Source organism: Salvelinus sp. IW2-2015, linkage group LG15 (assembly GCF_002910315.2).
Source record: "Salvelinus sp. IW2-2015 linkage group LG15, ASM291031v2, whole genome shotgun sequence".
NCBI lineage: Eukaryota > Metazoa > Chordata > Actinopteri > Salmoniformes > Salmonidae > Salvelinus > Salvelinus sp. IW2-2015.
Genome location: NC_036855.1, coordinates 13,972,355 through 13,994,466, shown reverse-complemented (window position 1 = coordinate 13,994,466; position 22,112 = coordinate 13,972,355). Strand labels below are relative to the sequence as shown.

Here is a 22,112-nt window from a genome sequence, read left to right as displayed (position 1 = left end):
CTCCGCATTTGTGGTTCCCACCGTGAAGCATGGAGGAGGAGGTATGATGGTGTGGGGGTGCTTTGCTGGTGACACTGTCAGCGATTTATTTAGAATTCAAGGCACACTTAACCAGCATGGCTACCACAGCATTCTGCAGCGATATGCCATCCCATCTGGTTGGCACTTAAGGGGACAATAATTTGTTTTTCAACAGGACAATGAGCCAAAACACACCTCCAGGCTGTGCAAGGGCTATTTGACCAAGGAGTGATGAGTGCTGGATCAGATGACCTAGCCTCCACCATCACCAGACCGCAACCCAATTGAGCTGCATTTTTTTGTCATTTAACCTTTATTTAACCAGGGCAAGCCCATTTGGGATGAGTTGGATTGCAGAGTGAAGGAAAAGCAGCCAACAAGTGCTCAGCATGTGGGAACTCATTCAAGACTGTTGGAAAAGCATTCCAAGTGAAGCTGGTTGAGAGAATGCCAAGTGTGCTAAGCTGTCATCAAGGCCATGTCATGTTTCATGTTTTGTGTGGACCCCAGGAAGAGTAGCTGCTGCTTTTGCAACAGCTAATTGGGATCTTAATAAAATACCTATACCAAGGCAAAGGGTGGCTACTTTGAAGAATCTCAAATATAATATACATTTTCATTTGTCTCAAACTTTTTTTGGTTACTACATGATTCCATATGTGTTATTTCATAGTTTTGAGGTCTTCACTATTATTCTATAATGTAGAAAATAGTAAAAACAATGAAAAAGAGTGGGTGTGTCCAAACTTTTGGAACTATATAATGTACTGAAAATAAAGTTTGGCCTTACTGCTATTAGCCAATACAAAAACGCATTGAATAACAAATTCACTACATGGAACAACAGAGAGTCCTCCCCAAGAAATCTAAAACGAGTTTGTTCGGAAGTGTTTGTCCTATATCTGAGAGATAAGGAAGATCAGGAAACATTTGTAAAAAAATATTTTACATGTATTCAACCTCTTATTTTTGGCACTATACAGTCTCCATATATACTTCCGTTCATTTTGTCAACTGGTACCGGGGGACCTTCAGACGAGTCCTGAGGCCGTCCTAAAGCAAAATGTGAGTCTCACCTTTGCATAGAGGGGTCATAATAGTTTGTACAGTAGGTCAAACCCTTTAGACACTACAGAGGACTTTGTGAGAAGACTGATCATGGTTTGACAAACACCGCTCTAGCTCTGTCACAGATGCAGTGGACTGAGAAAAAAAAGATATCTGTAGCTTAAATTGACTGATTATTATGGGGATTATATTTCCACTGGGGTGCGGACATTGACCTTAGGGGGTTAATTAACTCCGAAACCACACTGCTTTCAACATACTTGTATTCCGCGTTTCCTTTATTGTGGCAGTCACCTGTACATAAGCAACATGGGAATGATTCATAAAGGCAGTCTATGCATTGTAAACATAGTATACAGTACAGGCATCATAGGTGGACAAGGGCATTACAGTAAGACCATACCAAAAAAACTAACGTAACCATGGATACAGTAATCACAATGGCTTACAGTTCAGTGGACTGTTTCCTTGTTGGCGGCTCCTGCCCGGCTGGAGGGACATTGAAGGCTACGTATGGACACCAATTAGTGTTCAGACACACCAGTCTCTCCAGCGAGGCTGAGTTGACTATATCAAAGCCTGTCTGGCCTCCAAATGTGCTGGGCTTCCAGTACTCAGGGGAACAGATGGGGTTACCCAGAAGGCCTTTCAGGGAGAACGGAGCCCCCATCTCCACCATGCTCTCACCAAATATGGCGTTGGGGCGTGTCTTCTCCAGCATGAGGGCGGGGTAGAACTCCAGCGCATCGATGTCACCATAGAGCTCCTCCAGCTCCCTGGCCATCTCCTCCTCACCTGCAGGACAATATAAAATATAATTATTGTCCCAGAAGGGCAATTCGGTTGCAGCAAACTACACAGATAGGTCACATTTAAAGTAAATTAATACAAATACAATACAGAAGAGTAAAATAGTTTATTAGAAACACATGATCAAGTTAAAGACTGGTTTGAGATGAGGACAACAAAGAGTGCAGTTGTCTTCTTAAGAGGCTAACCCATGTCAGGATGATGCTGTACGCTGAATGACAGCTGCTCTGAGAGAACGTTATTATTTTACATATTTTACATTTGCATGAGGGCAATTACACGGTGACAGAGTGATGCTGAGACTCTGATGTGTTACTTTAAAATGTGTGCCAAGCTAAACTAATCGTTGCAAAGTTAAACAAGCCATACAACTCAATGCACAAGGATGACTTAATTTCCACTGAACATTTTATAAAAACACATTTACTTGCAGAACAGTGCAGATACAAAGTTTGGTAACAGAATGAGTTCATCCTTGTGCATTGAGTTGTATGGCTTGTTTAACTTTGCAACGATTAGTTTAGCTTGGCACACATTTTAAAGTAACAAATCAGAGTCTCAGCATCACTCTGTCACCGTGTAATTGCCCATGAGCATATATAGGAATATGTGCTCTTAAAAAAAATATTTTAAAAATGTGATGGTGTAACAGACGTTCAGCTGCTTGCATAGAGAGTACCTCATTCCATAGAAGCCTTTTGTGGTGCCGGCATTTCTAAACTCTAAAATACATGTGGTCTTACCAGTGAAGTCAGAGAAAGATGTGTAGGGCTTCAGGTTGAACCTCTTCCTGTACTCGTTGAAGGGTTGGAGACGCAAAGTCCTGGACTCTTCAATAACCCCCTCGGCCACATTGGTCACCACTGGGTGGATGTTTCGACCTCCTCCTATCTGAGAAACAGGATTAAAATCAGCCAGACCGCATACCCATTGTAGGCAATGGTGTACACTACACTAAGGGCTCAATTCAGCTTTACACTGTGATTGTAATTTAAAAAGGCAATAATCCCGCTTTATCGGAGACTGCATTCCGGTAAATGTCGGCTCAATCAGAAATGACCTTTACGTTTCTATCGCGGAATCTGTAACGATTCAGCTTTCCTGATTGAATAGAGCCCTACATCTGAAAGGATCAAACAGGCATCCCCTGTATAAATATAGGATGCATGGGAACTACATGAAAAAAAGTCATTAAAATAAATGAATGACCCACCTATGAAGGGCCCGAAATGTGTTACTCCATATACACATAGGCACCTACTACCATACCACGTTCAAAGGCACTTGAATCTTTTGTCTTGCCTATTCACCCTCAATGGCACACAAACACAGATATCATGTTTCTACTCTCTAATACTGCATAGATAGCTGCTGCTCTGCTGACAAAGATTGATATCAATAAGCCACAGAGAAAAAACATTAATATCAGACAGATAGCATCTTGGTTAAGCCTCCTGTCATGATCTATCACAGCTTCTAATCAACAGAAAACCGCTCTGTAGTTGATTCTGTAGATGCCGAATGCAGAGCACTAACAAGTTTGCAGGGCTGTGGTAACAGTTACAACATGTGCTATTTTACTGCACACGGTTATGGACTTCACACCAAGTAGTGTCAAATTTACCATCAAGCTACTCAATCTTGCCTTGTTATTTGCCCTGTCCCAACCTCCCTTTCTCCTACCTCCATCTCTCTTACACAACATCTGCCTTGCTCAAAAGAAGAAGTACCAGAACACACAAAATCAGGCCAATGTGTCCATTTGAATTCAAGTCACTCACCAGGTGACGTGGAGAGGATCTGTGTCTGCACCACGTACTCTCACTACTGGTGTCCCCCAGGGCTTGGTTCTAGGCCCTCTTCTTGCTATACACCAAGTCACTCGGCTGCGTCATATCCTCACATGGTCTCTCTTATCATGGCTATGCGGATGAAACTCAACTGCTTTTCTCCTTTCCCCCCTTCTGACACCCAGGTGGCGACACGCATCTCTGCGTGCCTGGCAGATACCTCAGCTTGGATGACGGCTTACCAACTCAAGCTCAACCGCTACAAGACGGAGCTACTCTTCCTCTCGGGAAAGGCCTGTCCGCTCCAAGACCTCTCCATCCCGGTTGACAACTCCATGGTGTCCCCTACCAGTGTGTAAACTACCTTGGCATGACCCTTGACAACCCCCTGTTGTTCGCTGCAAATATCAAAGCAGTGACTCGCTCCTGCAGGTTCATGCTCTACAACATCCATAGAGTTCTCCCATGTCACCCCGCTCCTCCACACACTCCACTGGCTCACATCCACTACAAGACCATGGTACTTACCTACGGAGCAGCAAGAGGAACTGACCCTCCCTACATTCAGGCTCTGCTTAATCCCTACACCCCAACCAGAGTTCTCCGTTCTGCCAACTCTGGTCTCTTGGCCCTCCCACCCCTACAGGAGGGCAGCTCACACTCAGCCCAGTCCAAGCACTTCTCTGTCCTGGCACCCCAATGGTGGAACCAGCTTCCTTCCCTCTGAAGCTAGGACACCAGAGTCCCTTGCCCATCTTCTGAAAACATCTGAAACCCTACATCTTCAAAGAGTATCTTAAATAATCCCACAGCAACCCCAAAAAAAGACTTTTGTGAACTAACACTCACACTTGACTTTTCCCCCTTTACTAGCTCTGACTTTGCTGATAGCTACTTTATTGAGGAAAATGTACTTACTATGACTGAGATATGTGGTTGTCCCACCTAGCTATCTTAAGATTGTCTGCAAAAATTACAAAAAAAACTAAGATTTTAAATTCAGGAAGTGATTTCAAATAAATAGCTTCTCCTTGTCAGTTTATTGAGAACTCTTAGAAAATAAGTGCCATATTATCATTGACCCCAACCGACTTATGTATGGTATGACAACATTATCGAGACCAGGGTTTATCATTACACCACTTCATATGAAATCCCGTAGTCACCACACAGCCCATACCTGTCCAGCATACTGGCGTGAGAAAGCGTCCACCAGTTTCTCCACCCCGTAGTGTGTGACGATGGAGGTGTTGAAGATGAACTGGGAGTAGGACACCACGTCTCCGTCTATGTGGAAGCTGTCTGGCATCAGGGGGTGCCAGTGGTACAGCTGGTTGAACTCCACAGCGATGCGGTTCCTGTACTGGAACGTGGACTTGAATAGCAGGACTGGGTCAAACTTCAGATCCAACAGGTAGCCACTCAGGTGCTGCACGTACTCCTCAATCACTATCCGGATGGTCTCACCTGGAATATAAACTAAATATGGATCTACACCCAAGAAAATACATTTTGGGGAGAATCTACTAGAGAAGTGTGTTGATTCTTATTCCCCCCAACTATTTACACAACCAAGCAGGGACAGCTCTAGTCTTTTGGGGGTCCTAAGCGAGATTTGGTTGGGGACCTCCTGAAGGTCAGGGGCCCTGGACACTTGTCCTGCGTGACCGGTCGGTATTCGGCCATGATTACTACAAGTTTAGATAGCTGGGAATAATAACGTACCAATCTAAAAACTGTTAGCTGACATGGCTAATTGAGTGACTGTCAATGACTGACAAAACAAGAGTAAAATTGCTGATGCACAACCAAATTTCGAACTTGCACCTACTATTCTAACTCGCAACAGTAAGTTGAGACCCCGCTAGGGGGCCCTAAGCAAACATTTCCTAGAAATGTATATTCTGCCTAAAGCACTTGAGTGTCTAAAACAGGCAATCTTGAGTGTCTAAAATAGGTAAGTACATACAATCAAGTATGTACTTACCTATTACGATGAGCCTGGCGGTCTGGAAGAGCTGCTCGTCCCCCCAGGTGGGGTGCTCTGCCTTCAGGATGTCACAGATGCGGTTGTGTTCTCTCAGCCACAGGGTGGCGTACATGGTGAGGCCTGGCAACAGCCCAAACACCTCCTGCCCGATGGCCATACGCTGCCCCACGGGAGTCCCTTGAGGGTATCTCATATTCACCGGTGCCTCGGCTACCGTAGGAGGGTACACCTCACCTTTAACCACCTGGAAGAGAAGATAGTATTAGCCCTCAAGAGCTTTACTGATCCTTTAGCACAATGTAGTAACTTGTGAGCATGCTTAAGGAATTGGTGTGCATAATGGAAAAAATTCAGTTATGTGGTGTCCCCTTTGGGTTTTTGTGGAAAAGCGATGTCAAAAGGTTTCAAGCGAGTCACTGTCAGGACTGACCCTCCCGAGTTAGATAATGTGAATTTTACTGTGTGGCCTTTATACAGAAATGATGCCTACAGTAAATGAGTTGTTCACCAATGTCTATGCAGCGACTCAATTTCCCCAGCAACCTGCCAAACCAAATCAAATGAACATGTCTTGCCAGAGCCCAGTCTTGAGCAGTGGAAAAATGGGTCATGACCCCAACATTTTTGGAAACACTACTGTAAATAATGACTATCTGAACTCCACCCATACAGTGCCTTCGGAAAGTATTCAGAACACTTGACTTATTCCATATTTTGTTACGTTACAGCCTTATTCTAAAATGGATTACATTAATAAAAACTCCTCAATCTTCACACAATACCCCATAATGACAAAGCGAAAATAGGTTTAGAAATGTTTGCAATTGTATTAAAAATATCTTATTTACATAAGTATTCAGACCCTTTGCTATGAGACTCGAAATTGAGCTCAGGTGCATTGTTTCCAGTGATCATCCTTGAGATGGTTCTGTAACTTGGAGTCCACCTGTGGTAAATTCTACTGATTGGACATGATTTGGAAAGGCACACACCTGTCTATATAAGCTCCCACAACAGTGCATGTCAGAGCAAAAACCAAGCCAGGAGGTCGTAGGAATTGTCTGTAGAGTTCCGAGACAGGATTTTACCGAGGCAGAGATCTGGGGAAGGGTACCAAAACATTTCTGCAGCATTGAAGGACCCCAAGAACACAGGGGCCTCCTCTATTCTTAAATGGAAGAAGTTTGGAACCACCAAGACTCTTCCTAGAGCTGGCCGCCCGGCCAAACTGAGCAATCAGGGGAGAAGGGTCTTGGTCAGGTAGGTGACCAAGAACCTAATGGTCACTCTGACAGAGCTCCTCTATAGTAGAGTTGCCAGGCAGAAGAGACTCCTCAGAAAAAGGCACATGACAGCCCGCTTGGGAGTTTGCCAAAAGGCACCTGAAGACTATCAGACCATGAGAAACAAGTTTCTCTTGTCTGATGAAACCAGGCCTGACTGCCAAGCGTCACATCTGGAGGAAACCTGGCACCATCCCTACGGTGAAGCGTGGTGGTGGCAGCATCATGCTGTAGGGATGTTTTTCAGCGGCAGGGACTGTGATACTAGTCAGGATCGAGGCAAAGATGAATGGAGCAATGTACAGAGAGATCCTTGAAGAAAACCTGCTCCAGAGCACTCAGGACCGCAGACTGGGGCGAAGGTTCACCTTCCAACAGAACAACAACCCATGGCACACAGCCAAGACAACACAGGAGTTGCTTCGGGACAAGTCTCTGAATGTCTTTGAGTGGCCCAGCCAGAGCTCGGACTTGAACCAGATCAATCATCACTGGAACGACCTGAAAATAGATTTGCAGCAAAGCTTCCCATCCAACCTGGCAGAGCTTGAGAGGATCTGCAGAGAAGAATGGAAGAAACTCCCCAAATACAGGCGTGCCAAGCTTGTAGCGTCATACCTAAGAAGACTCGAGGCTGTAATTGCTGCCAAAGGATTTTTATTCTTTAAAAAACACTTTGCAAACATTTGTAAAAAAAACTTTTTGATTTGTCATTATTTGGTATTGTGTGTAGAGTGATGAGGGGAAAAAACTATTTAAATCAATTTTAGAATAAGGCTGGAAAAACTGGAAAAAGTCAAGGGTGTCTGAATACTTTAAGGCACTGTAAATAACCAACAGTTGCTCAGTCATCTCATCCTGAGTTTCACAAACATACCACTGCCAAAAGAGACAATCAATGGCGTTCTTACAACACAACCTCTCCCTGATTCTGAACCAACACCTTTGCCAAAAACAGATACCATTCCCTAACATCCTTCTTTGGAGTCGAATTCAGCTTATTCAACAGATAAAGAAAATGGGCCTCATGGGTGTACTTCTTTATCCTGACACGAATCAGGATTTTTGGTCACTCAAATGATACACTAACTGGTCGCTGAACAATGGCTATGCGGTTACCTGCTACCTCTGTGCAGTGGTGGGAGAAGTACCCAATTGTCATACTTGAGTAAAAGTAAACATACTTTCAGACTTACTTAGCTGACTTTCACGTTTACCTTAATAGAAAATGACTAAAGTATCTGGTTTTATATATACTTAAGTATTAAAAGTAAATGTAATTACAAAAATATACTTAAGTATAAATCATTTCACATTCCTTACATTAAGCAAACCTGAGGGCACAATCTTCTGTTTATTTTAAGTTATGGATAGTCAGAGGCACTCTCCAACACTCAGACTTAATTTACAAACTAAGCATTTGTGTTTAGTGAGTCCACCAGATCAGCAGCCTGGATGTAACAGAGTAAACGTAAATCCGTGACACCAAAATTAGTATGATATGTTACATTTGGTATGGTTACATATGACAGATGGTTACTTAAGTCAATGTGAACGTCTAGCAAACCAACGTTTGCGAGTTCGAATCTCAGACAACTTTTGCAACTTTCAACTACTCTGCAATTACTTAGCATGTTAGCTATCCCTTCCCCTAACCCTTTTAGCTAACCCTTCCCCTAACCCTTTAAACTAACTCCTAAACCTTAACCCCTACACTAGCTAATTTGTAACATACTGTACATTTAGAAAATTGGTAACATAATACGAATGGCAATTTGTAACCTATCATGCGAAATGGGTGATAGACATTCATGATTTGGAAATGTGAAGTTCACATTTCGACTCACGGGTGTTTGGCTTGCTTGTATGACATCATAGCAGTATCTTTTATAATCCTCAACTTCAAATTTTTCAAAATACATTGAGTCCTCAATTTACAGCACTTCCCTCCCTCAGAGAACAAAAAAACATGCAAAAGCTGCCCAATTAGCGGGAGGGAATGAGGCAAATTCTTGTCGCACCAGGTGCTCAAGTTCAGAATGGCAGTCAGTCAAAATCCATACAGAGCTGTGAAGCGCACAGCCAGACCTCTGACATCATACAGCCACTGCGTTCCAATGTAGGTGTTAATCAGTGCCCAAATCTGCCATTTTAAACCTGTATATAGAAGAGCAAATCCGTTTTGAGATTTTTCTTTAAATGCAATTTATGTTGGTTCCACCTTCTTTTGATATATTTAACCACATTCGTATGAAAAGGGTTGGAAAGGGTTAAAAGTGTAAAGAGTTGAAAGCACATGTACCTCAGAGTGGAACACAGAGTGGTACCGTGTCTACAGTAACATTCCAGTGGAGACTTGTTGTTAAAGTAATTTAAATGTTGAAAGATAATGATGAAATAATTCCACTCTGAAACCTTATAACTGTATGAAATTGATTAGAATCATACATTTATTATCTGATGGGTTTGTTTAGGTTTAGTCAATAAAAGTATATATCTGTACAATATATCTTTATAATATCTTAAACACATATATCTGTACAATAGATCTTTATAGTATCTTAAACACAGACTGTCTGAGCAAAATTCGGTGCCGACCTTGGCTAGGGGCCACTGAGAGATTTGGGAGAGGGCAGGGAGTGCTTCTCACGGTCTCTCTAATCTTTGTCGGCTGGGTAGCGATACAGTAGGATAGGATAGGATACCTACTGTAGGATACCTACTGTTTGTGTGTGTATGTAAGTGCGTAAGGAGCCAGTATAAAATGAATGGTTTTGTACAACGGACTAGCGCTATTGTAAATAAACATTTTGACTATCGTAGCTGGGCCTCCGTCTGTTTCATTCAACCTGGGTTGCAGACTGAGTAGTTTAATTGAAGTGGTTTATGAACATTGACAACATAATTCTCGTAACACTTGTCCGTGCTTTCGCAGAGCTGGAGTGGAGTTACGCATTACTCCACATACCTGATATTTCATCTTTCCGTCTTTAAGAAGCCGGAGGTTCAGTTGACGCACCAGATTATCTCCGTAGACATTGCCGGCATCCACCTGGTTAGAGATGAATAACATGAGATTAACATGAAATATGAGATTAAAAAAGAGATTCACATTCGTGAGACAGGATGCATGCAAGAGACATAGATGAATATGACTCCCATGTATCTCGCAGAGCGTGCAAGACTTGGTTCCAGCAAGGAACAAGATTATATTGCGGCTGTTTGAATAGTATGAAGGGGGGGGGGGGGAAGTATGGAAATGTATTGACTCACTACTGTAAATCGCTCTGGATAAGAGCATCTGCTAAAATGACTGAAAAGGTAAAGGAAAAAGTGCTCTAAAGATTGGAATTGTCCACCTCTCCCTAACACCTAAATACATCACTTACTGGTCATCCTCCCCTAAATATAATAGAATAAATACAATCATTCTATCAAATTGAATAATATAATATACAGTGCATTCGGAAAGTATTCAGACGCCTTGACTTTTTTCACATTGTGTTACGTTACAGCCTTATTCTAAAATGGATTAAAAAATATATAAATTCTTAATCTACACACAATATCACAATTACATAAGTATTCAGACCCTTTACTCAGTACTTTGTTGAAGCCCCTTTGGCAGCGATTGCAGCCTCAAGTCTTCTTGGGTATGACACTACAAGCTTGGCACACTTGTATTTGGGGAATTTCTCCCATTCTTCTCTGCAGATCCTTTCAAACTCTGTCCGGATGGATGGGGAGCGTCGCTGCACAGCTATTTAAGTCCGAACTCTGGCTGGCCCACAAGGACATTCAGATAATTGTCCTGAAGTAACCCCTGTGTTGTCTTGGCTGTGTGCCTAGGGTCGTTGTCCTGTTGGAAGGTGAACCTTCGCCCCCAGTCTGAGGTCCTGAGTGCTCTGGAGCAGGTTTTTATCAAGGATCTCTCTGCACTTTGCTCCGTTCATCTTTCGCTCGATCCTGACTAATCTCCCAGTCCCTGCTGCTGAAAAACATTCCCACAACATGATGCTGCCACCACGCTTCACCGTAGGGATGGTGCCAGGTTTCCTCCAGTTGTGACGCTTGACACTCAGGCCAAGTTCAATCTTGGTTTCGTCAGACCAGATAATCTTGTTTCTCATGATCTGAGAGACCTTTAGGTGCCTTTTGGCAAACTCCAAGCAGGCTGTTATATGCCTTTTATTGAGGATTGGCTTCCGTCTGGCCACTCCACCATAAATGCGTGACTGGTGGAGTGCTGCAGAGATGGTGGTCCTGGAAGGTTCTCTCATCTCCACAGAAGAACTCTGGAGCTCTGTGAGAGTGACCATTGGGTTCTTGGTCACCTCCCTGACCAAGGCCCTTCTCCCCCGATTACTCAGTTTGGCCAGCTCTAGGCAGCGTCTTGGTGGTTCCAAACTTCTTCAATTTAAGAATGATGGAGGCCACTGGGACCTTCAATGCTGCAAAAAAAATATGTGGTAACCTTCCCCAGATCTGTGCCTCGACACAATCCTGTCTCGGGGGCTCTACGGACAAACCTTCGACCTCATGGCTTGATTTTTGCACTGACATGTACTGTCAACTGTGGGAATTTATATAGACAGGTGTGTGCCTTTCCAAGTCCAATCAATTGAATTTACCACAGGTGGACTCCAATCAAGTTGTAAAAACATCTAAAGGATGATCAATGGAAACAGGATGCACCTAAGCTCAATTTCGAGTCTTATAGCAAAGGATCTGAATACTTATGTAAATAAGGTGTTGGAATCGGCTAAACTTTGAACATTGAGATATTAAATAAATGATAGAGACGTAGCCATGAATAGAAAGAATCTGTAGCAACCCAGAAATCTTTGGAATGTGTTTGATGGAGGAGAGAAGAGCGATGTGTTGATATAGGGAAGACAGATGGATATCTTTGGATTAGGTGAAGGAGGGGTAGAGGTCAGGAGGTGAGGGGTGAGGTCAGTTCCCCTTAAGGGAGTGATCAGGGTTTGTCATCCTGTTACCCTCTTTATTAGTTTCCTGTGGAGCCATAAACTGTAAGGAGGAGTGTCTTAACTTCTTTGGGGTAGGGGGCAGTATTTTCACATCCGGATGAAAAGCATGCCCAGAGTAAACGACCTGCTACAAAGCCATGAAAGCTAGAATATGCATATTATTAGTAGATTTGGATAGAAAACATTCTGAAGTTTCTAAAACTGTTTAATGATGTCTGTGTATAACAGAACTCATCAGGCAGGCAAGAAACTGAGAAAAAATCCAAACAGGAAGTGAGAAATCTGAGGTTGGTCGATTTTCAACTCAGCTCCTATTGAAGATACAGTGGGATATTGGTAATGTTGCACTTCCTAAGGCTTCCACTAGATGTCAACAGTCGTTAGAACCTTGTCGGATGCCTCTACTGTTTAGTGGGGCCGAAGGAGAGAGGAATGAGTCAAGTCTGCCATGACTTGAACATGCTCTGACCATGCGCGTTCTGAAGAATTCTGAAGACACAGGAATACTCCGGTTGGAACATTATTGAAGAATTATGTTAAAAACATCCTAAAGATTGATTCAATACTTCATGTCATGTTTTTACGGACTGTAATATAACTTTTTTAACTTTTCGTCAGTACTTTCCGCTGGACGTGCCCGTGCGTCGTGAGTTTGGAAAGTGTACTGAACGCTAGAACAACAAGGAGGAATTTGGACATAAATGATGGACATTATCGAACAAAACAAACATTTATTGTGGAACTGGGATTCCTGGGAGTGCATTCTGAGGAAGATCAAAGGTAAGTGAATGTTTATATTGTTACTTCTGACTTCTGTTGACTGCATAATATGGCGGCTATATTTGTGTCTTGATTGGGCTCTGAGCACCGACTCAGATTATTGCATGGTGTGCTTTCTCCGTAAAGTTTTTTTGAAATCTGACACAGCGGTTGCATTAAGGAGAAGTGCATCTAAAATTCCATGCATAACAGGTTTATCTTTTAGCAATGTTTATTATGACTATTCCTGTAAATTGATGTGGCTCTCTACAAAATGAAAGGATGTTTTGTGACTTCTGAACGTAAGGCGCCAATGTAAACTCAGATTTTTGGATATAAATATGAACTTTACCGAACAAAACATACATGTATTGTGTAACATGAAGTCCTATGAGTGTCATCTGATGAAGATCATCAAAGGTTAGTGATTAATTGTATCTATATTTCAGCTTTTTGTGAATCCTCTCTTTGGCTGGAAAAATGTCTGTGTTATTCTGTGAATAGGCACTCACCTAACAATCGTTTGGTTTGCTTTTGTCATAAAGCTTTTTTGAAATCGGACACTGTGGCTGGATTTACAACAAGTGTATCTTTAAAATGGTGTAAAATACATGTATGTTTGAGGAATTTTAATTATGGGATTTCTGTTGTTTTGAATTTGGCGCCCTGCACTTTCACTGGCTGTTGAAGAGGTGGGACGCTAACGTCTCACATACCCTAGAGAGGTTAAGTAGGATGTATATAACTGATGGAAAGAAATGTTTTGCTGTCTGATTACAGCTGTACAGAACCGTTGGGAATGATTAAACTTGGTTAAAGCTTCTCTAGTGTCTGAGTTATTTACTCTGAAAAATGAAAACCTAACAAAGGTATTTCAGTTTTTTATAAATGTGCTAATTTTTCTAAAAACCTATTTTGGCTTCGTCATTACGGGGTATTGTGTGTAGATTGATGAGAATAATTTATGTAATCAATTTTAGAATAAGGCAGTAACAAAACGTGGAAAAGTTCAAGGTGTCTGAATACTTTTCGAATGCACTGTATAACATACTGTACTGTACAGTACAGGGAGTACCAAGTAACTCACCCCATGCCCCAGAGCGCTGGTAAAGCCCAAGCCCATGCTGTTTCGGGTCTTGAAGAACTGATGGGTGAAGTGCTGAGCGAAGAAAGCAAACATTAGGTTGGTTCCCTTTGGATCCGGCCTGAATTGCCTCCTCAGAAGAAACTTCTCTACCACCAGCTTTGGGTCTGGAAGGACAGACTTTCCTGGAGAAAAGAGGAACGAAAGTATGTTAGCTATGCATGTTGCAGTTGGGAAGATTTATTTCACTGGGTAATCTCCAGTAAAGTCTTTGTGGGATGCCTTCATCCTATTTTCTGATAGGAACTTTGGATGCACTCCATCTCACCTTTGGTACCCATAGGGGTGGGGCAGTCTTCAGGCACAGGGGGTAGGATACGGGTGTAGTAGGAAACATTGGAGTAGGACTCCCAGCTGAGGTATCCATACTTAGAGTTGAAGGTAGGAGGACTGGGAATAAGGTTGGATCTGACTTTGGGAGGGAGAAAACATAATTGTTTGACACATGGATCATTATAGCCCTAAAGCTTTACTGAAAATGCAATAACAATGTTAGGAGGAAATACAACCCATGGGATTGGTGTGTGTGTGTGTAGTTGTACTATCCTTGTGGGGACCAGAAGTCCTCACAAGCAGTGGAGGCTCCTAAGAGGAGGAAGGGGAGGACCATCCTCCTCTGAATTTAAAAAATAAATTAATTGTGAAACATTTAAATTGATCCATTTTAGATAAAGCTACACTAAATATAATCACATCACCAAATAACTGATTTAAAAACACACTATTTTGCAAAGGTCTGCAGTAGCCTCAACAGTACTCTGTAGGGTAGCACCATTGTGTAGCCGGAGCTCAGTTAGCTTCTGTCCTCCTTTGGGTACATTGACTTCAATACAAAACCTTGGAGGCACATGATTTTCACGGCCTTCCATAAACTTACACAGTAATTATGACAACTTCCGGAGGACATCCTCCAGAATATCAGAACTCTTGCCGCATGAACTGACATGTTGTCCACCCAATCAAAGAATCAGAGAATGAATCCAGTACTGAAAGCATAAGCTACAATGAGCTAGCACTGCAGTGGATAAAATGTGGTGAGTAGTTGACTCAAAGAGAGAGACAATAGTTGAACAGTTTTGAACAAATTAATTTCTTCCAAAAAGCAAGAGAGACAGAGATTGAAAGTAACAAAAATGACACTTACTTACCTAGAAAATGCTGCTAGCTAGTTTAGCATACTGAAACACCCTGCTCAAACAGAGGTACGCTATGTTAGCTTTCCAACACAGGAACTCTTCCAAGTCAAGGTAAGCTTTTGGTATTATTAATTTATTGCCATTGGGACCCGCCGGTGTAACTGCTTACTGACTGTACACTGTAACATTACTGCATGATTGTAGCCGGTTTACTAACACGTTAGTTCTATTAGCTATACTGACTATGACTTTACTCAGGCTAATATGGTGACAACGATGTAGACTGTGTGTAGCGGTTTGGCTTGGAAAAGTTTTCGCCTGGTCACATACAGCTGATGTGTTGCGCATTGAAGTCCACAAGCGAAGGGAAGAGGTGAGAGAAGGAGGACACATAGGACGTGGCTGCCATGAAAGTGAACTGTGTTTACGAGTGATCAGGGGTGTACTCATTCGGCCGATTCTGTTAAAAAACGGAAGCAAGCTGAATAAACATACCTGAATTTGTCCAATAGAAACTCTTGTTTGCAACTGTTGGACTAATGATTACACCCTGTATCAACTAGATGCAGGCAAGAGTGTGCACGGTGGTGTTAAATGTCACTATCTGTCCATATGTCACTGCCTGTCACACATTTGTCTGTGGACCTGTGTGTACCTACATTGTAAACTTTCATTCATAGGCTAGATTGCAGCAACCTCATGATGGGTACAGGAAAACTTGAGTATCATGTAGTAGCCTAAACCTATCGCTGTTACATTGAACTGGGTTATTGGAATATGAATGAGAGTTATCTGATATGCTGTAATAGAAATAAGGCCATGCTCATGAAAATAAAACTTGGCCTCCCTCATCTTACACGGCACTGACCGCCACTGCTCACAAGGATAGTAAAACAAGCAAAATTCGGACAAGTGGTGACATGTCGCCATTCCACACAATGAAAAGGCTATTTTAGGCTTAGGGGTTAGGTTCAGGGTTAGAATTAGAATTAGGGTTTGGGATTAAGGTTAGGGGTAAGGTTTAGGGTTAGATTTAGGATAAGATTTTGAATGGGAATCAATTGTTTGGTCCCCACAAGGATAGCAAAACAAGCGTGTGTGTTTGTGTATTTTAGATGAAGAGATGTCACTTCTCTCATACTCATAATGTCAGAAAATAACTGTAACAACCCAGATGATAATCAGTTTTTAAAACTGCAACTCCAGCAGAGTTAAGACATTCTCAACTTTGAAGAAACTTCCAATTTCAGTGAGTTGAAGAAACTTTCAATTGAAGTTAAGAAACATTATCAACGTTCAGTTTAAGACCATGGCTCAATCCAAGGCACATTATAAAGCAGTACAGTAGATGCCCCCTTTAAGGACAATTTCTTCGCTGTTCACGCAGATTGCACTCACGGTAAAAGCTACGAATGTCGGCTCAAGCAGAAATGACCTTTAAAAAGGGGCAATGCTGTCTAGTGCCCCGCACTATAACACACCATGGATTGAATCCCAAATACAACGAAGAAACGTTCAGTTAAAGAAACACGCAGACCAAAAAATATGATTGAATTAATTTGAAGTGTAGCTTGATTTGGAAAGCCTCAAGCAAACATTCGAGGGATGAAAGTATCAATGTGATGTAACTGAAAAGCAATTCACATTATAGTACATAATATCAATAAACTATACTTTAACTTTATGTCTTTCACATGCAAAGCAAAATAAACCTGGGGGCTCTATCATTATTATTTGACACACAAGTCTGGTTTTGGATTTTAGCCAGGGGTTGGAACAGGGTTATTTTCCAAAATGTTTTTAGTTTTGTTCCAGTGTTCCGACCAGCAAAAAAAAATATATATATTTTTTATTTCTCAACATTAAATTACTTCGCCAATCAGTGTGGATAGAGCAGCTTGCTATGGTGGCGGCAAGCTATAATAGTTCTGTAGGGCGCGAGATGCGACTGAAATTTGGTGGGTGGGGAGAGAGCAAGAGAGGGTGGAGGAAGAGGCTTGGCATCTTGTTATGATGACTTGCATTATCAGAATTCAGCCTAAAGAGGAACGGCTTCTATGAAGGAACTTTCAACTTCTTTGAACTTCCGAAAGTTTGCTTAACTTTAGACCAGAGCTAGCTAGCTGACAACATCACTTTTAATACCTCGCCACGCCCCTCAGATTTTAAACCTTGTAAATACGCCTAAAACTGCAGTTCTAGCGTGTTAAACAGAAGAACTCAGAGAATGGTGATGACACCATGGGCCAATGTGTGTGATCCAAATATTTACATGCTGAGAACATAACAGAAACCCTGAAGCAAATGGACACAAGTTGTAAGCAAACTATCCAATAAGTGCATTGGTAGGGAAGAGAAACTCTTCTCTTAAAGTAACAGCATAAGAGTAGATATGAATATGTACAGGTCTGAGTAGTGATAATGGGATAAGGATGCAATTCTAGAAGCACTTTGGAGAGCATTTATGCATTTTCAACTGTTACAACAGCACAATGGATCCATGCATGCACTTCTATCATCATAGCATGTTTCACCTGGTTGCAAAACGCTGTACATTTTATGGTACTAAGTTAGCCCTTCCACCACTTATACACAGCGCCCACTATAGCAACCATTTTGTGCCAGAATGCTCAGGGCTGCATTGAATGTCAGGCGACTAACCTGTGAGGACCATCCTCATGAGCCAGTCCCGCATGAAGGTCCTGTTGATGAGGTTCCACAGCCAGTGGAAGTGTGTGAGGATGTAGTGGACCACGTCAGGGCTCGGCTTCAGCTGCTGGTGGATCCTCGTCCAGAACTCAGCTAAAACACAGAGATAGAAGACAAACCTCACCCTGTAATATTTTTTAAATAAATCTAGTAATTTCAACTAATCAGTATTAAGTAACTGGTTCCACAGCCTTTTTTAGATTACTCAACTTTTCAGTCAGTGTTACCTGAACTTAAAATGTTTAGTTGGCCCAAACTTAGCTCCAACTTGAGAAAAATTTGGCAAAAATGCAGTCAACTTAAAATGTGTTTGTTCAACTTGTCTCATATGTTCATTCAACTAGAAATTATTATTTGGGCAGCTTCATTTTAAAAAAAAGGTTGTGGAACCAAACACACGGTGCTTTTTCTTTTCATCTTGTTACAAATCCTTCTGCACATGAGGAAAGGATAAACTAGAGAGGAAAATTGAAAATATAACCTGAAATCAGAAGAATGTAGACGCAAAACACTTAACTTACGGATAGTGCAATTCTGTCCATAGAAGCCGCTGCGAGTGCAGTCACATTCATAGCGGTCAATGCCAAACCTGACACACAAAGCCCAGTTCTGACAGGGGTAATAGCAACAGGGATTCACTGCAAATGATAAAACATACACATGTCAATTAAAGTATAGTTTAGGCACTGAGCTTTTCCTGACCATGTGACCTTACCAGGAATAACAGAGTTTTTTCTAGTGGTGCACATACTTTTTCCTGATCAGATTGCCAAGACACAATAGATGGTGTCCATTTGTCCAATGTCTCTCTAGCTTGGGTTCCAGCCTGAAAACTGTGCTTACAGCATCAGCGGAACAATAATCTCAGGCTGGAACTTGATGTGTTTCCCTACTCCCTTTTGTTTGATGAGGTAGAGAAGATATTTATTACAGTAACTGCGTGACATCATCTGACGAGGATACTCACCGGAACCAGCTTAATTACCTCTGAGCATGGTATCTTAGTCAGGTACAAATCCAAGTTTGAGATGTGTGCACAACCTAACCTACTATTGTCACACAAATCTCCCACTGGCAGCAATGCAAAATTGCATTTACAGTAGGTTAAATAATCTCAAATTAAGATTCAGCCTAGAATAAACTAGCAAACTAGGAAAGAAGAGGGTTAGGACTACTGGGAGTCTGACTGGGGTCAGAGGGCTGTGGTAACAGAAATGTCTGCTGCCATGAGACAAGCAAGATGCCAACTCTCACATCCTTGGCCCTGCCATCTCTATCATGTTACAGCTTCCTGTCCTTCCCTCACAGACAGACACACATCCATTGAGATGATCATAAATAGCATTTATCATTTTCAAAATGAAGAGTGGATGTATGAATGGCAGTAGTTCCGCAAACCCTTCCTAATTGAGCAGGATTCTTCAGTCATGTCATTTAGATAACTGGAGTCTTTCAGTCAAAAGGAAACTGTCTTCATGATAGGAGACAAAACCCTGTACTGTGCTAGTAGTCGACGCATTCAACTGACAGCACAGTTATTGGGGTGAATATTTATAATATAACATTTGTATTAACACCATGGTGTGTCCCCCCTAACCCTTTAAAATGACCAAATAATGGAAGTTAAAGATATGTACAATTAGGGCTGTCAATTTATTTGTACAAATAAATTGCATGATCCTTCCATGCAAATCGTCTTGCTTATTTCAAACTAGCTTCCTCCACTTGCAAATATGTTTAATTGTGTTATCTGTGTTGCCATACAAACAAATATGTCTGGATGCCTGTTCATTGTAGCTTCATATTAAATGTTGTATAAAGACACAATGTGCTCTTTAGAGATGTTTTGGATATTATTTTCAGCAGTTCTAAATAACTGTATACATCTCATATAATCTGGTTGATAGAATTTCAACATATTGATAGTAGATAATAATGAAACTATAGTTCAGGGATGGGCAACTTTGATGGGGTTGGGGACACAAAAAAATCTACTCATGATGAGCCTCAGTGGCTAGCAGGTCTGTGTACCCATATCCATAAAGGATTACCGAGCCTTTTGTCAGAGTCGGCAATTCCACCTGTTGCCCATCGCTGCAAGTTGCCCGCTCCTGCTATAGGTTTTAAAATATTAGACACCTACCAACATTTGTACTGACGTCTTTCACCTCCTCCCCGCGACATGTTGGTAACCTTTGCAGCAGGATACATACCCAGACGCACACGACCAAACCTAAAATAATGTGAAGGTTTGGTGCCATTGGTAAAAAAAAATATATATATATATATATATATATATATATATATATATATATATATATATATATACATGTATATATATATATATACATTTAATTGTCAAAAACTCACCTCTCATTGTAAGATTTACTGCATAAGCACCTTCAGCGGGCGCGTCTTCCCAATACAGCAGTGCAAAAATAATATTCTGCACTCATGAAGAAATACACATAACCAATACGATGCATTTCCTTCCAGGAAGTTGTTTAGATAACATCTAAAAACAAGTCCACACAGAATTGCATACGTGAAAGTTAATTTTGGTAGGGGCGAAACAAATGGTAAGCAACTTCCCCATCTCCTGGTTCACTTCAATACAACACATGGGACTGCTTCATCTTCTTTGGGATTGGGTTTGCGGATCGCATCCAACTTTGAGGTGCTTACACCGCCACCTACTGTACTGGAGTGTGAGGCCAGTCACGGCCTACCTAAATTACTTTCCGGTAATACAGAATTGGGGAAAAGGAAAATTAGCCTGACAACTATTAGCCCTCACAAAAAAACACCCCTCCATTCGCCCCATTTAATAACCCTTCTAATCCTTCTCAAGGCGAACGGTCTGGGAGCACAGAATCACATTGGACTTGATGCAGTTGCGCATATAAGGAAGAAGCAAAGGAAGAGCCTCCACTCCCTTCAAAAAGACAACGATAAGCAGAACAAGTGGAGATGTTTTGTATGGAGGTCTGAGAGAGTTTTGAATTTGGTCTACAAAAAATGTAATTGGTCATTTGTTAAGTGAGGCGTAATTGATAGAATAGAAGTTACGTCATGTTTAGGCTACAAATGTACTGATATTAGTGGACGCAATTGGCCTCTGCAACTTTGAGAAAATTATTTTATATCGGAGTTGTGTCTGCTGTGCACATGTGTATCTGCCCTCTGATTGGCTAGAATGTTCCCACCTGATCTTGCCTCCTCCCGCCTGCCAGCGAGAGTGTCCCTTCCTGTCAAAATCTATCCACGCGGGAATACAGCTATAAGCAGGGGCATCATGCACCCCAAAAATCTGAGTGGGAACAAAGTATGTGAGGATGGCTGGGGAGTGGAACGGAGGGGGCTAGGCCCCACATCGTTAAGATGGAGAATTTAGAATTTTTCAAGCAGCTTTTTCCTGCACACTAGAGCTGTAATCATTATGCCCAATTCTATGTAAAAAAAAAAAAAGTGTCTATTTTTCTGTATATCTAAGCATAACTCTTGAGCTGCCTGTATCCTTATGACTGGTTCTTTTTTTAAATAAACTGCATATACTTCTCTGCATACCTGCTAAAATTTGGGTAAAAGATTGAAACGAATGTGAGTCTTATTCAGTACATTTAGTTTTTGCTTGCTTTTCTGAAGTCTACCAACCTTGCAAGCAGGCATGAGCTTGTAACATGGCAATCAACTCTAACTTGATTGATAGCCTGAAATGAAGTCTTGGTAGCTAGTTATGAGGTTGGGAGATTGGGAACCTAATAGAATATATAAATACATATACAGTACCAGTCAAAAGTGTGGACATCTACTCATTCAAGGGTTTTTCTTTATTTTTACTATTTTCTAACTTGTAGAATAATAGTGAAGACATGAAAACTATGAAATAATACATGTGGAATCATGTAATAATCAAAAAAGGGTTAAACAAATCAAATAGATTTTAGATCCTTCAAAGTAGCCACCCTTTTCCTTGACAGCTTTGCACACTCTTGACATTCTCTCAACCAGCTTCATGAGGTAGTCACCTGGAATGCATTTTAATTAAGAGGTGTGCCATGAAAGTTAATTTGTGGAAATTCTTTCCTTAATGAGTTTGAGCCATTCAGTTGTTTTGTGATAAGGTAGGATGGGATACAGAATATAGACCTATTTGGTAAAAGACCAAGTCCATATGATGGCAAGAACAGCTCAAATAAGCAAAGAGAAATAACAGTCCATCATTACCTTAGGACATGAAGGTCAGTCAATACAGAAAAATTCAAGAACTTTGAAAGTTTCTTCAAGTTCAGTTACAAAAACCATCAAGCGCTATGATGAAACTGGCTCCCATGAGGACCGCCACAGGAAAGGAAGACCCAGAGTTACCTCTGCTGCAGAGGATAAGTTCATTAGAGTTACCAGAACCTCA

The 22,112-nt window shown here is 41.6% G+C and overlaps 1 protein-coding gene across 2 annotated transcripts; it reads right to left on the bottom strand.

Annotated features, from left to right (window-relative positions):
• Positions 1–1,338: 1,338 nt before the first annotated feature.
• Positions 1,339–20,296, bottom strand: LOC111974856 (prostaglandin G/H synthase 1). 2 transcript variants are annotated; one of them, XM_024002913.2, is made up of 11 exons: positions 20,072–20,296; positions 19,845–19,934; positions 18,223–18,339; positions 17,654–17,794; positions 14,125–14,268; positions 13,800–13,981; positions 9,931–10,014; positions 5,677–5,923; positions 4,870–5,156; positions 2,643–2,790; positions 1,339–1,884 (listed from the first exon to the last, which is right to left on the bottom strand). In XM_024002913.2, the coding sequence occupies exons 1-11, from the start codon at positions 20,076–20,078 to the stop codon at positions 1,535–1,537; spliced, it is 1,797 nt and encodes a 598-aa protein (XP_023858681.1). In that variant the 5' UTR covers positions 20,079–20,296; the 3' UTR covers positions 1,339–1,534. The 2 variants fall into 2 exon arrangements, with proteins under 2 accessions (XP_023858681.1, XP_023858683.1); XM_024002915.2 differs by lacking the exon at positions 19,845–19,934 and having other exon boundaries at positions 20,072–20,140.
• Between the last annotated feature and the right edge of the window lie 1,816 nt (positions 20,297–22,112).

Excerpts from the sequence above, each read along its gene's own strand:
- LOC111974856 (XM_024002913.2), bottom strand. Across the intron at positions 17,795-18,222 it reads TGGACAGAATTGCACTATCC|CTGAGTTCTGGACGAGGATC; the intron begins GTAAGTTAAGTG and ends TCTGTGTTTTAG. Across the intron at positions 10,015-13,799 it reads CCAGCGCTCTGGGGCATGGG|GTGGATGCCGGCAATGTCTA; the intron begins GTGAGTTACTTG and ends ATCTCTAACCAG.